General features: G+C 48.1%; 1 protein-coding gene across 6 annotated transcripts in view; it reads left to right on the top strand.

Annotated features, from left to right (window-relative positions):
* Positions 1-13,980, top strand: part of FLNB (filamin B) — a 158,587-nt gene that overhangs the window by 117,160 nt on the left and 27,447 nt on the right. Inside the window, exons 26-34 of one of the 6 annotated variants that reach the window (XM_006169175.3) lie at positions 214-306; positions 1,070-1,193; positions 2,625-2,781; positions 4,467-4,656; positions 6,285-6,532; positions 9,745-9,783; positions 10,558-10,660; positions 11,349-11,489; positions 13,452-13,580. In XM_006169175.3, coding sequence (XP_006169237.1) covers positions 214-306; positions 1,070-1,193; positions 2,625-2,781; positions 4,467-4,656; positions 6,285-6,532; positions 9,745-9,783; positions 10,558-10,660; positions 11,349-11,489; positions 13,452-13,580 — 1,224 coding nt within the window. Of the gene's footprint in view, positions 1-213; positions 307-1,069; positions 1,194-2,624; positions 2,782-4,466; positions 4,657-6,284; positions 6,533-9,744; positions 9,817-10,557; positions 10,661-11,348; positions 11,490-13,451; positions 13,581-13,980 lie in introns of all 6 variants that reach the window. The other 5 variants (XM_006169174.3, XM_006169178.3, XM_006169177.3 and 2 more) reach the window with 5 other exon arrangements.

Raw genomic sequence — 13,980 nt, 5'->3', positions numbered from 1 at the left:
GGTTATGCCCTTTGAAGCTCAGGGCAGAAGTAGTTTTGGGGAAACGAGGTTATGAGGTCGCGGTCTGATTCAGCGACGTTCCTGAGCTTCAAGACCTGTGTGTGTGCGTGTGTGCGGGTGGCGGGAGAGGGAGGGAGGGATGGAAGAGAGAGAAGCCACTCGGGCAGCTCCCTCTGTGACAGGGACTCTCAAGTAACAGCCTTTTAATTGTAGCTGATGAGACGGATTCCCAGTCATGGCGCAGCCCCTTGAGAACCATTTCAGAGTTCTTTAAAGGTGACCCGAAGGGTGACCTTACGGAGACAGGTTTGCATTTTCCCATTGGCTGCTGCTTTGAATTATATAACCTGAATGTCTGTTGCTGGTCCCACCTCTAACATTGCTTGGGCCTGCCTTGTCTGCTTTGCTTAATGAGCATGCCACGCTTTGATCGCTCTCCCCTGTCGTTGACCCACCCTTGACTCTCCCGTTTGGAGCCGGGATCTGGAATCCATCAACCCAGCGCATGCTTTGATTATGCCTGAACGTAATCACTAACCATCCCGCAAGCATCACGATGAGGGTCCCTCGCCCTGTGAGATTGGCACCCTGGCCTGCCCTGCCCTCCACTACACCCCAGCATGCTGGCGCCAACGTGGTCTTTGCCCAAAGGGGGCTGCAAGTCTTAGCCATCCATCCCGTTGGTTAGTTTCTTTGGCACGTTCACAGCTGTAGAGTAAGATTGCCACATCCCAAGCCCGCCTAACCAGCTTGAAAGACGATAGCGTGTCTGCAGTGTGCACCTCCGCCTCACGCCCTCCGGCAGCAAGTGCGGGCAGTCTCCTTAATTATACTCTCAGGCAGACCGGAGTGTACCTTAGCCAACAGAAAGCTAAAGGTGTCTCTTGGGGTCATTTCTGCAACCATGAATTGGGGATACTGTGATTCCTGAGGCCTGTGATTAAGGCCTGCTTGCCTTTTTGTTACTCATCAGTGGGAAGCAATAGTTCTCAGGAATGGATGTGATTATGTTTCACACTTGGCCAGGGGAGGCCAGACACTTCCTCAGACCTCTCCCCTCTGTCCTTAGGCCTGGTGGAGCCAGTGAATGTGGTGGACAATGGGGATGGCACACACACAGTGACCTACACCCCATCTCAGGAGGGACCTTACATGGTCTCAGTTAAATATGCCGATGAAGAGATTCCTCGCAGGTAAGCTCCTAACGCTTGACTACAAACTGATCTTGAGACCCCTCGATAATAATTCTGAGCACTGTGGTGTGGCTCACCCACCCATCCAACCGTCAGTGCATCTGTCCACCCACCCATCCAACCACCAGTCACTGATCTTGAGACCCCTCGATAATAATTCTACCGCCATTGCATCTGTCCCCCCACCCATCCAACCGTCAGTGCATCTGTCCACCCACCCATCCAGCCGTCAGTGCATCTGTCCACCCACCCATCCAACCACCAGTCCACCTACCCATCCATGAGCAGTTCATACCCAGAAGCTGATGTTTCACACCCGTGTGGTCCCAATAGTTCTGCCTCTGCTCCCACCCTCATTTCTTTAGTTTAAAGAAAGGTGAGCTGAAATTAAGATGTTGGGAATCTTCCTTCCTCCCTTCTTTCCTTCCTTCCCTCCTTCCTTTCTTCCTTGCTTGCTTTCTTTTATAAAGCTTATTAATTTCTTCCATGAGAGATAAACAGAAAAATCACCCTCAACAGGGACTTCACCCTGCGATCCACCCCTAGTGGGCCCAGTTGCATTACCGCTGCGCCACCATGCAGGCCCGGTTGCATTACTGCAGCGCCCCCACCCGGGCCCGGTTGCATTACCGCAGCGCCACCACCCGGGCCCAGAAGTTGGGAATCCTCGAATAAGGAATGTTTAAGTTTACTAGGGGCTTCTCTTTGGTGACCTTGCAAGAAATTTTCTGATTCAGACAGAGGTGTTTACTTCTTCACCTGAGGGTTTAGTTGACAATAGCATTCCCAGATGGTTTGAGTTAGAGACCTTGTTACTGACTCATGTTAATGCAAAAAAAAAAAAAAAAAATTACGTGACCCCTTCCCTTCTTGGGACAACCTGTGAACGATTTTAATCATACCCCTTAAAGATCACAACTGTCCCCCATGCCCCCAGTATACATGATTTATAAAGGGATACACGTAGAGCTCTAGCTGTGTGGACATGTGTAACTCACAAATTTCATTTGCCGTTGGCACTAATAGATCATGTACCACCTAAAGCATATTAAATAAACAGAGTACGCATAAATAATGCAGACTAAGAGGAGATAAGGCAATAAAACTAAAGTCTCAGAATTCTCTTTCTACTTTGCTGACTACTCTCTAGTCGTAACAGCAGTGGGTTCGAAGTGTTTAACCGCAAGTTTCCCAGAGTAATTCGGGAGCCCTTTTCTCCCAAACAGTTTGTTTCCCATGGAAATCACTCGAAGCAGATGCCAGGCTGCCATGTGGTGGTTACTATCTCATGTTTCTAAATTTCTGCTGGGCTCACGGCCCTTTGACTGTGGAAATCCCTTCTCGATCGCAGTCTCTGTAGGAGAGGTCAGACATGGCCAGGATGACATGTTTCCTTACTGACCAGGGCTATCTGTGTGTGTGTCTGTCAAGTCCCTTTAAGGTCAAGGTCCTTCCCACGTACGATGCCAGCAAAGTGACCGCCAGTGGCCCGGGCCTCAGCTCCTACGGTGTGCCTGCAAGCCTGCCCGTGGAGTTTGCGATCGATGCCAGGGATGCCGGGGAAGGCCTGCTTGCTGTTCAGATCACGGTAACTTGGAGTTATTTTCTGAAGTCAAACCTTATTAGGAAGGCTGAATTTTCTGGCCTGGAATAAAAATTGGGTTTTATTACTATTATTTCTAATATTAAATAATATATTATTTATTTAATTTTATTTATTGTGATCATGATTTTTATTTTTAATTTGCTAAAGTCATGTGTGCTCACCAGAGAGAGAGAGAAAGTGAGAAAGTAAGCTGCCAGGTCTGGGATTCAAACCACAATCGACCCTGTGGGAGTCCAGCACCCTAACCACCATGACACCTGCTAATGCCCCATATTTTATTATCTTTTAAAAGTTTGTCTGTCTCTTCCATGACAGAGAGCTAGAGATAGGCATCCCCATAGGGTCCTTCCACCAAGATCTGTTCATAGTCCAAGCCAGGCTGGATCACATGCCTGGTCTACTCCGGGAGCTCCCGAAGTGAACTTGGGACCTTTCCCATGTGGGTCCAGGTGCACTATCACTGTGCCACCATTTGAGCCTAGAACATGGCTGAACCTAGAGGCAAGGAGACTGTGGGGTGAAGCCTCAGATTCCGGGAGCAGTGCGTCTAGCTGAGAATCAGAGTCCTATTCCTAGAGACGTAGGGAAGTGGATTTGGAGCTAAAACGTTATTTGTTCACTTCACAGAAGAATTAGTAGAAGCTGATCATGTCCATCGCGGTGTAAAGGACTTGGTGACCCCCTTCTCTCCATGCCAAATAAAACAACATTGAATTAAGCCATTCACTCTGTCTCCTCCCGCTAGACACACTAATGAGTAAAACGTGTCAGAATTTTCTTTTTCGGCCTTTTTTCTTTTTCTTTTCTTTTAAGATTTATTGGGTTGTGGGAAAAGTCATGGCATATTTTTCTGTTTTTCTATGCAAAAATACATCATGACTTTTCCCGCAATCCAATATTTATTTATTATTTTTAAAATTTGCCCCAGGTCACATGCACTCACCAGAGAGAGACAGAGAGGTAGAGGGAACGTGAGAAAGCAAGCTGCCAGGTCCAGGATTCAAACCACAGTTGGCCATGTGAGAATCTAGCACCTTAAACACCCTGCCACCTGCTGGCCTCTAGCTTCTTTCTGTTCAAATTTATTATTTTTTTTTGAAATTTAAAAAAAAATCTTTTTTTATGCTAGAGAACATGTGTATGAGACCGTGAGAGGAGAAGCATCCTCCATAGGCTTTTGTTAAGCTGCAATCCCCCAGCTTCCTGGGGCCCCCACGTATAAGCCCAGCACATTTTCAACCTGACCCTAGATCTGAACTCATGGGCTGTGTGCCTTCCATTACCACAGTCTGGTATACTGTGGACGGTGCCACCAGGCTGGACCATGTCAAACTTTTGTGAATAGTTTTTTGTTTGTTTGTTTGTTTGTTTTTGCTATATAGGGCATGTGCAGTTGCTAGAGAGAGACAGGGAGGGAGAAAAAGTGAGAAATCACCCCCCAGGGGGGCGGTCACACCATAGTCCCTTCTCCTCCATTCTCCTCTCGGAATTTCAGGCGTGCTCCCACATGTGCCCAGTGTGTTTTTCATGCTACCAGGTCTGGGATTTGACGGGCACCGTCAGCCATGTGGGATCCAGCCGCCTTAAGACACCACACCACCTGGCAGACCTGGTTTCTATGTTTTAACAGAATGGCATCCTAAACAATATTTCTCTATGACTCACAGGACCAAGAGGGAAAACCCAAAAGAGCCATTGTCCATGACAACAAAGATGGCACGTATGCCGTCACGTACATCCCTGACAAGACGGGTCGCTATATGATCGGAGTCACCTACGGTGGGGACAACATCCCACTTTCTCCTTACCGTATCCGGGCAACACAGACAGGTGATGCCAGCAAGTGCATGGCCACAGGTGAGTGCAGGGTAGCAGCAAGGACCGGAATGTGGGTTTAGGTGTCAGAAAGCTTGACTCTAGGGAACCAGCAGTTAGTGTAATGGCTATGTCGCTGGACTCCCACGTAGTTGACCGCGGTTCGCGTCCCGGACCCAGTGGCTTAAAACTCAGGCCTGGCGTGTGTGCGTGCGTGCCCAAGATCCTGAGAGGAGAATGGAGGAGAAGGGATTGCGGAGTGGCCATCCCCCCTGGGGGGTGCTTTCTCGTTTTCTGTCTCTATGTCTCTCTCTGTCTGGTGAAAAAAAAAAAAAAAGAAAGCTTGACTCTAGTCCCTCTCTGGCACTTACAAGCTGTGTGATCCCTGCAGATTACACAACCTCTCTGACCTTCAGTCAAAGATTGAAGATCTTTTGTGTTGTTTTGTTTTTTGAAAGCATTTAGATTCAAGAAGTTCTTCTAAAGGTCAGAGACTATTCCACAGGGTTATTGTAAAATTACATGAGGTCAGACATCAAAAAATGCCTAGCATGGGTACCAGATACATGGCCCTGTCATTACCTTGTTTTTGAAGTGGGTGATATGTTGGCCAGTCCACCACCTCCTAGTCAGCATCTGCTGGATTTTCTTTGCTAACTCAAGAGCATGTTAATTATTCTTTTGAAGGGGACTTCAAAAAGTTCATAGAAAAAGGGGAATTAACGTATGAGTGAAGGGGAAAAGAAAAATTGAAATCCATGCGTAGTTTTTTCATAATACACATTTTCCATGAACTTGGTGAAGATGTCACATAGTCTCTTCAGCCTGGGGACTCCTATTGGCTATGCTTTTTGGTCTGTCATTCAGGATCTTTCACAGGTTTTCTCCTGTCTTCTGTGGATCATTCTCTGAACAAAATATTCTTACCATTCCTGTTGGTCCTCGACATTGGGTTCATTTTTTTGCTTTCAGTTTGTATTTTCCTGTATTTCTTGATGTGTGGATCCTGTACCACAAATCAGAGTGAGAGAGATTAGCTATTTTAGGGGGGATAGGTTGCATGTCTCCCCTAGCAAAGAGTCCTCATTTTTCAGAGGTCAGCCATTTTTCCTTTTTTTAAGGAAACCCTCTGTCAATGTGGCAGCTCTGAGATATAAATCCTTAGAACCTTAAAATAAATGAGCTACAGGATACTTCTCTGAACAATTGTTATTTTTTCTATAACTTAGTCCCTCCGAAGCATTTCCACAGCAAGTTGATCTGTCATTCTTGGTGCCCACCCACATCTGTCTACTCTGATACACCGAGAGCATGAGAGTAGGGACTATGTCTTGTTCACCTGTATATGTGTCTGGTGTTTAAGTGAGTGTCCAATATATGTCAGCCAATGAAAGCTACCTTTATCCCCAAGCCCCTGAATGCTGACAAGCCAAGGCTAACCTTTAGGTGACACTCAGAGCTTGCAGATGCTCTTTAATACGTAATTAAAGCAATTTCTCGCTCCTTGAGAAACACCTTTGCCATGTGTTGGTTGGGCCATCCCTCTGTCTGGTGGCACTGAAGGCCTCATATTTACAGACAGAGATAGCGTGAATGAGTGTGACTTATTCTTGGGTCTCCAGGGTGTCATCGTAGATGCTTCCATTCTTTTCTCTTGAACTTTGCTCCAGGTCCTGGAATCGCCCCCACCGTGAAAACTGGTGAGGAAGTGGGCTTTGTTGTTGACGCCAAGACTGCAGGGAAGGGGAAGGTGACCTGCACGGTTCTGACCCCAGACGGCACTGAGGCTGAGGCTGATGTCATCGAGAATGAGGATGGAACCTATGATATTTTCTATACGGCTGCCAAGCCGGGCACCTACGTCATCTATGTGCGCTTTGGTGGCGTCGATATTCCCAACAGCCCCTTCACTGTCATGGTAAGGAAAATTCCTTTTCTAGAACATGCTATTATTTGCAGAACAGTAACAACTGCCATTTGTTGAACTCTGACTAGGAGATCCCCTTCTGTTTTGTTTCTTTTTTAAGAATTTTTAATTGCCAGAGAGAGGCAAAGTACCCTGCGATTTGTTACAGTCATGCCACAATTCTTCCTCCATTCCTCATTGCTGGCAGGATTTAGGGCATACACGCACATGCGCCTGGCATGTTTTTCAATCTGCCGGGATCAGAATGTGAACTGCAGTCATCCACGTGGGATGCAGCTCCCTTAACTACTGTGCTAAGAGGCTGGCCCTTTTTTCCTTTAAAAAATTCTTTGTTATGTACTCATGACCTTGTCGAATGATCTCTAGAAATCCAGAGACCCTGCGACTCAAAGGGTTTCCAATGAGATGTCTATCATGTTAAGGGACTTAGGCATTACCCTGGCCTAAGCCGAGTTCAGAAAGATACAAAAAACCCACACATTTATAAAAATAAAACATAACATGTTATTTTGCTAGTTCCTTCCTCTCCTCCTGCCCATCCCCGTGGCTGTTGGTCATGGCTGAGGGAGGGGGCTTCCTGAAGCTGTTTTGTCTGGAGACTTGTTCTGATATCCCAGGATGCAAAGCACACCCTCAGTTGTGTTTTGGAAAGATTCAAACTTTTCATGTGAGGGAGAAGTACTTTGTCTTTTGAAACTAGGGACACGTGGAACAAAAGGAAACCATCGTGCAAACGTCTAGCCTCGCGGGTGACTAGGGTCTTCAATGATGAATTCTGAGTGACTTTCAGATCTAGTAGGATTTTCAACCAGGAGAGGAGGTAGAAACCTTAGATGCACTACCTCGTTTAACCCTCCAAACCTAGCCCGGTTGGCTCTTGGACAAGTGAAGTGTGCCATATTTGCCCAGACACCAAGTCCCCCTTGCTGTCTCCTCGCCAGGTGCCCTTTGATGCCACGGGCAGCAGCCACGCTTGGCCCCAGGCTCATGGGCACTAATGACCTGGCCCTGCTCATGGTCTCCAAAGTACCTTCTAATTAGTTCATTTTGGGCAGTGACGGAGAAGGGCACAAAGACTCCATTCCAAACCGAAGCCCAGGCAACCATCTTCCAAACAGTCCATAACCTCTTGTAGCTTTTCTCCTTTCTGTGGACATGTGTGTATCTGTAAACACCGTGCCAGCTGTCTGCAGTCTTTCATGTCTCCAGTATGTAAGCACTTGTCAACTTCTGACATTAGTCGTTCAGGAGTGTTTTTCTCCTGCAGGAGAGAGGGAAGCTCACTAGAAAGTTTGTGTCCCCATTTACAGAAGAGGGTCCCAGGTATAGCTTCCAGAATCTATTTTTACCCCATGGTGAATTTTATCTGGTTGATTAGAATTGGGTGGGATGGTGCAGTGAGCTGCGATTAGGAGGGGTATTAGTGAGAAAATCAGTATGCTGGTGGACCAGACCAGAGGCCTGAAGTGGAGCCCACCAAATTCATGAGGAATTAATGCCCCCCAGGCCTGAGTCCTCACAAAGCGAGAATACTTAGTATGTGCACACCGTCCCCTACTGCAACCTCTGCTGAAACAGATAGGGACCTGGTTTCAGTTTCTATTTGCTCTTTCCAATCTTTCTCCAAGCTTACGTATTGGATCATCAGAAACGTCACAACGTCTATGTTTTTCTATGCAAAAATGGCGTCATGACTTTTCTGATAACCCAAAAGACGGACGGAGCTTCTGTTCATTGGCTTCAGCTGGGTAGTTCCCTGCCTGCCTCTGTAGGTTTGAGGCCAAAATGACACAGACACCCAGTACTGCATTCATAGCAAAAATCGCAGGAGCCCCTTGGGCAGGTTTGGTTGTGTGCATAGGAAGTCAGGGACGTGCAGCTCATCTGCATCTCTGTGAAGTCTGGAGTGAGGGCCCTCGCCATTGACAGTGCTTCCTCCTGGCCCATGTGTCCCTGGGTGGCCCATTCTGAGCAGGCTCCAGGATGGTGCAAACATAGCGCTCACAAGCTGCCTATGTGAGTAAAGCCCCTTTTCCACAGATACCAAAGGGCACAAAAAGGAATTAACCTGGCCCTTCCTCTGCAGGGGAGGCCTTCTGATAGGGCAGAAGAGAGGTGTTCAAAGGGGATCTCTCTATTGGGTTAGTTGGATCAGGAGCACAATGTCTAAGATCTTTAAAAAATGAATTTAGGGCCAGCCAGTGGTGTGGTGCTTAAGGTGGCTGGATCCCACACGGCTGACTGTCTGGTTAAGTCCTGGATCTGGTGTCCTGAAAAATAGTCTGGATGTGTAAGTGTGCATGCCCAAAACCCCAAAAGGAGGGCAAGATGGAAGAGAAGGTACTGCAGTGTGACCGTTCACCATGGGGATTGCTTTCTGAACTTCCTACTCTGTGTCTCCCAGGAAATGCATAAGCCTGGCAAACTGGGGGGAAAACCCCCACATAAATACTTCTAAAACATTAACTGCTATAGACCTGTGTCAAGTAAAGAAAGATCTGTTTCTGGATCCCATGCTTATACAACAAACCCTTGCAGGTGGAATCACACCATAAACACTGCTTTGCAGTGGGCTTTTCCCCACTGTATGCCACAGATACTCTTCCATACTAGTTTAGAATCTTGTTTTTAATTAAGAATTCTTTTATTTAACTTTATTTTAATTTGATCAGAGAGGGACAGAGAGAGAGAGAAAGTGAGAAAGTAAGCCACCAGGTCTGGGACTCGAACTACAGTTGGCTCTGTGGGAGTACAGTGCCCTTAACCACCACGCCGCCTGCTGGCCCCACTAGTTCATAATCTTAATCTCTTCTTCTGAATGGCTGCTCAAGGTTCCCCTGGGCACATGTACCGTAATTCATTTAAGCCATTTTCTGCAGACGGACATCAGGTTGCTCCCATTTTTCACAACCGTGACAGCTCTGGTGTAACTTACACATGTCACTGCATCTAGGAAGTCTCCTGCTCGTATAGATCTGCTTGCTAGAAGTGAGGTGATGGGTTCAAAGGGCAGGTGTCTTCGACTTTCAGGGAGGACACCAAGTTACTCCAAAAGAGCAATACGTGCCCTCCCGTTAGGGTAGCAGATCCCCGGGGTACAGATGGAGCCATAGGGAGGAATCAGCTCTCACGGTGTGGCCCCTTCTGAGTAGCAATCCCCCTGCAGTATGACTCCCACCTAATCTCCATTTGCCACCAACCAGGCCACGGATGAGGAAGTCACAGCCGTGGAGGAGGCTCCGGTAAATGCATGTCCCCCTGGATTCAGGCCCTGGGTACACTTTTGGTTTTTTGTTTTTTGGGTTTTTTTTTGTCTTTTTTCCTTTGTGCATTTCTGTGTTTTACTCAGTCCTCATCTCAGAAAAGCTGCCGCCTGCTTCTGGGGATCGCTTAAGCCCTGTGGGTGTCCTGGTCATTGGTGTGTCCCCACTGATCCGTCCATCACGATGATCTCACTGTGTGTGTAATAAAACCCACCTTTGTGTCACCGTCCGCGCTCCGCGAATTGCCAGCCTTCACCTCTGCGGTCACGCTCGGCGCAGTTTGTCCCCGTGTGTAAAGGGAGCGATGGACAGCTGTCTGCAGGCTCCTGCTGACTCTCAAAGCCGCCAGTTGCACATTCGGTCTCTGTCCAGGGGAAAAGTCACCTGCTGCTACTTTCTGCCACTTACAATGCACCTTCTATTCCAGACCACCAGCGCTAAAGCTTTCCAGGTGGAGCTTCTGGGGACTCAGACATTGCTGTCTCTCACTTTCCCACTTTCCTCTGGGCACTGCTGGGAATTCTACAAACAGACTGCCGAGCCATTTTGCTAGCAGTTGGTCCGTGTGACCTCTCACCCCTTCAGTTTCTGCTCTGGGCCCAGGGCCAGACAAAGCCCATCGTGCCTGGGCTGCCACGTCCCCCAGTCCCAGACTCACTGGCTTGCAGAATTCCCAGTAGCTCTGCCCCCTGTAACTTCCCTGGCCCACAGTGCTGTCCACCTTCCCCAGTGACCACTGCTTCCTGTTTTCAGGTGACTGAAGAGGCCTATGTCCCAGTGAGTGACATGAACGGCCTGGGATTTAAGCCTTTTGACCTGGTCATTCCATTTGCAGTCAGGAAAGGAGAAATCACCGGTAAGCACTCGCCCTGAAGGCATCTCATCCCTGGCTCACACTAGCAATCCAGACTGGGCTGAGAGAGGGCACCACCGCCCTCCAGGCATGGTTCCTTCACCCAGCATCTCTGGTTCTTGCCCTGAGTTGTAGGTCGTGTGCACATGTGTGTGTTTCTCTCGAGAGGTTGTGTTCACAATTTGTATTAAATTCTGCAGAACATGCATGGCTCTCTCGAGGGTCGGAGTGGCTGTGTTAGGTACCTCTGGACCTAAGCACAGGCTCCTGTCTGTCTGCCCTTTTCCCTGCCTTCTTTTATTCTCCTGCTCTTGCAGATATGACCTGGACCCAGGTCTTTGGTAGGAAGTTAACTTTCTCACCCCAGCCTCCTCTCAACGCCTGCTTCTCTGCGTCAGTACTATTAATCCTGCTCGTTTTCCGGTCTTCCCCAGCCTTGTTTGGGTTCTGAAGTGCCAGTTCTAGAAAGTTCTTTACTGAGTTGCCTGGTGCATTTTGTGGAAGCCAAAGGGGTCAACAACAAAATGCCTGTAGGTCTCAGTCTTCCTGTTGTGGGACATGGGCGTTTTAGGCGGTGGTGGATATGCTCGGTCTGGAAACCTCTGCTGTGGTGGCGTCCCAGGCCTCGTGCTCTGCTGCTCCAGGGCTCAGCTCCCTGGAGGGCTCATTACCCTGACTCTGTGCTCCATAGGAGAGGTCCACATGCCTTCTGGGAAGACGGCCACACCGGAGATCGTGGACAACAAGGACGGCACAGTCACGGTCAGATATGCCCCCACCGAAGTCGGGCTCCACGAGATGCACATCAGATACATGGGCAGCCACATCCCTGGTAAGTTGAGCTGCAGTCTGGCCACACGCCCGCCTGCAGGGCTCCATCACCCAGGGCCCAGAAGCTGAAAGGCTGGCAGACCTTCGGGGTCCAGTCACCTGCTGTGCTGGCTCTTGGTGGCAGGTGTGGAGATGCAGGACTGGCATCCCCATCAAACCCAGCAGCCTGCGAGCCCCAGCAGGCCCAGCAGACTTTCAGAGGGACGATGCGGGTCAGCGTCCTGGCCTGGGGCACAGTGCAGGCCCTCGAGTCCGGGGTTTTTTGTCTCTGTCACTGTGCGGAGTGTGGCCAGAGGTCGAGCTGGGAGAAGAATGTCGGGACGTGAGGAGGGACTTTCCAGCCTGGCTTGCAGAAGCCCACGTGGTGCGGGGGCTTCAGGAAGGGTCAGAGGCGGCGGGGGGAGGGGAGTGGTGAGTCAGGGACAGGGAGCCCTTGGGAAGGAAGCCACTCAGGTCCATGGCCACCAACTGCAGCAGTACTGGTCTCAGCTTTTTTGCTTTTGGCAGCTATTCAATTTTTTATGGTTATTAATTGAACATTTTGAGTAGGTAACCCATCCTCATGGTTTAAAAATAAAAGCGATGTGGAGAAAGGTTTCCTTTCCATCATATTCTCCATCTGTCCTCTCCTTGAACTTGACTGTTAATTGTTTTTAATTTTTTAAAAATTCTTTTTAAGTTTATTTTATTTTAAGAAAAAGAAGGGGGAGAGATGGAGGGAGGGAAACAGATACCTTCAAGGGGATCTCATTACCCTGCAAACCCATTGCCCCCCCGGCCCAGCCTTCCAGCCAGCCAGGACCACCAACACACACAACTGTGAACACACATGCACAGCATGTTTCTGGTAAACTGAGATCTGAACCCTGGTCTTCTGTGTGGCTCTAGCATTGAAAAGCAGCTCTTACTGCCTGGATCACCACTCCCGAGCTGATTTAAACACTTTTTTCAGTAGATGTGTAATACATAATTCATCCTCTCATGTAACTATAATTTGATATTTGTGTGCTAACATCCCTCTCTCCTTCCCTGAACCCTCCATTCCCCAGCTTTTAGTAATCATTATTCATATTGTTACTGAAGAAATGAGAACGTACTCCCCAGGGGGGATGGGCATGCTTCAGTCCCTTCTCCATTTCTCCCCTCGGATCTTACACATACACTCACACATACCCAGAGGGTTTTCTAAGCTGGGGCATCCAGGTTTGGAACCTCATAGTCAGCTATGTAGGATCCAGTCACCTTAACACAATGCCACTAGCTGGCCCTTCCATGAACTCTTGAAGAGCCTTCATAGTCTTTTACGTCCATCATCTCACACTTGTAAAGGAATTTCCATGGGATTTGGTTCTCAAAGGAGGACTTGCTGGGGCATAGTGGCCTGAGCCAATGGCCTTCTAGAAATACCTTCCCAATTATATCTCTCCAGTAGTGGGTCATATCTTCATCTGGTATAGTTGTTTTCTCCTTATTTGTCAAGTTGAGCTGGGCGTCCGAGTTCTCTGTTCTGGAATAGCCCAGGGTTTTGTTTTGTTTTGTTTTGTTTTTTCCTTTTTTTTTTTTTTTAAAGATGGGCTCTCACAATGTTGTGATTTCATTGTCTCAACCTCCTGAGTAGTTAGATGTGGCCACACACCACCACCTCTGGCTTTTGGATGGGCCAAGAATTGAACCTGGGTCTGCCATGTGGCCTCTGCCTGCTAAGTAGTAGCATCAGTCAGCCTGGGCTCTCTTGGCTCTCTGCTATTTTTATTATGTGATGATTGAAGTTATAACACTGAGCAGATCTCTACCGGTGTCTTAGGATGGTGAGTGGCACCAGCCTCTTTTTTTTTTTTCCTCTTCTGCCTCTGCCTAGGAGACCTAAAGTCTGTTCTGATAGGTAAATGTGAAGATACAGGTTAACCGAGGTAGTTCATCACCTCATGGGTCCTGATTTTGTTTATGTCATTTGTAAACCCAGAGAGCCCGCTCCAGTTCTACGTAAACTACCCCAACAGTGGAAGTGTTTCTGCGTATGGTCCAGGCCTGGTGTATGGAGTGGCCAACAAAACCGCCACCTTCACCATCGTCACTGAGGATGCAGGAGAAGGTACTATGTGGTTTATGTTTTCATACGCTTCCAACCTTCCATTTGGAGAGTCAAATAGACACAATTCCATAGCAGCTTCTGAAAATCAGGTTACGGAAAGGTGGTCTTTGTCTTCTCTTGTCTTACATATAAATCTATCTCTTCTGTAGAGTTGCTCTGTTTTCTACCCAAAACAGAAATCGTAGAAGTTCTTTGTGTTCTGATTGAAATCAGTTCGTGCTATGAAACATGTTATGTGACTTGCCAGGAATTGGTGTGTTTTTGTGAGGGTGGTGGGTTTGTTGGCTCTGTGGGATTCAGTCACCTTAACCTCCACAGCACTGAGTGGGCCTTGTTAAGCTGCTTTCTTTTGACACATGCCATTTGTCCATACTCAAATGGAACACATCCATCTGTTGTC

This window comes from Tupaia chinensis, unplaced genomic scaffold (assembly GCF_000334495.1).
Source record: "Tupaia chinensis unplaced genomic scaffold, TupChi_1.0 Scaffold146828_1, whole genome shotgun sequence".
In the NCBI taxonomy this organism is placed as follows: domain Eukaryota; kingdom Metazoa; phylum Chordata; class Mammalia; order Scandentia; family Tupaiidae; genus Tupaia; species Tupaia belangeri.
The sequence above is the reverse complement of the archived record's forward strand: the minus strand, read 5'-3'. Positions and strand labels throughout refer to the sequence as shown.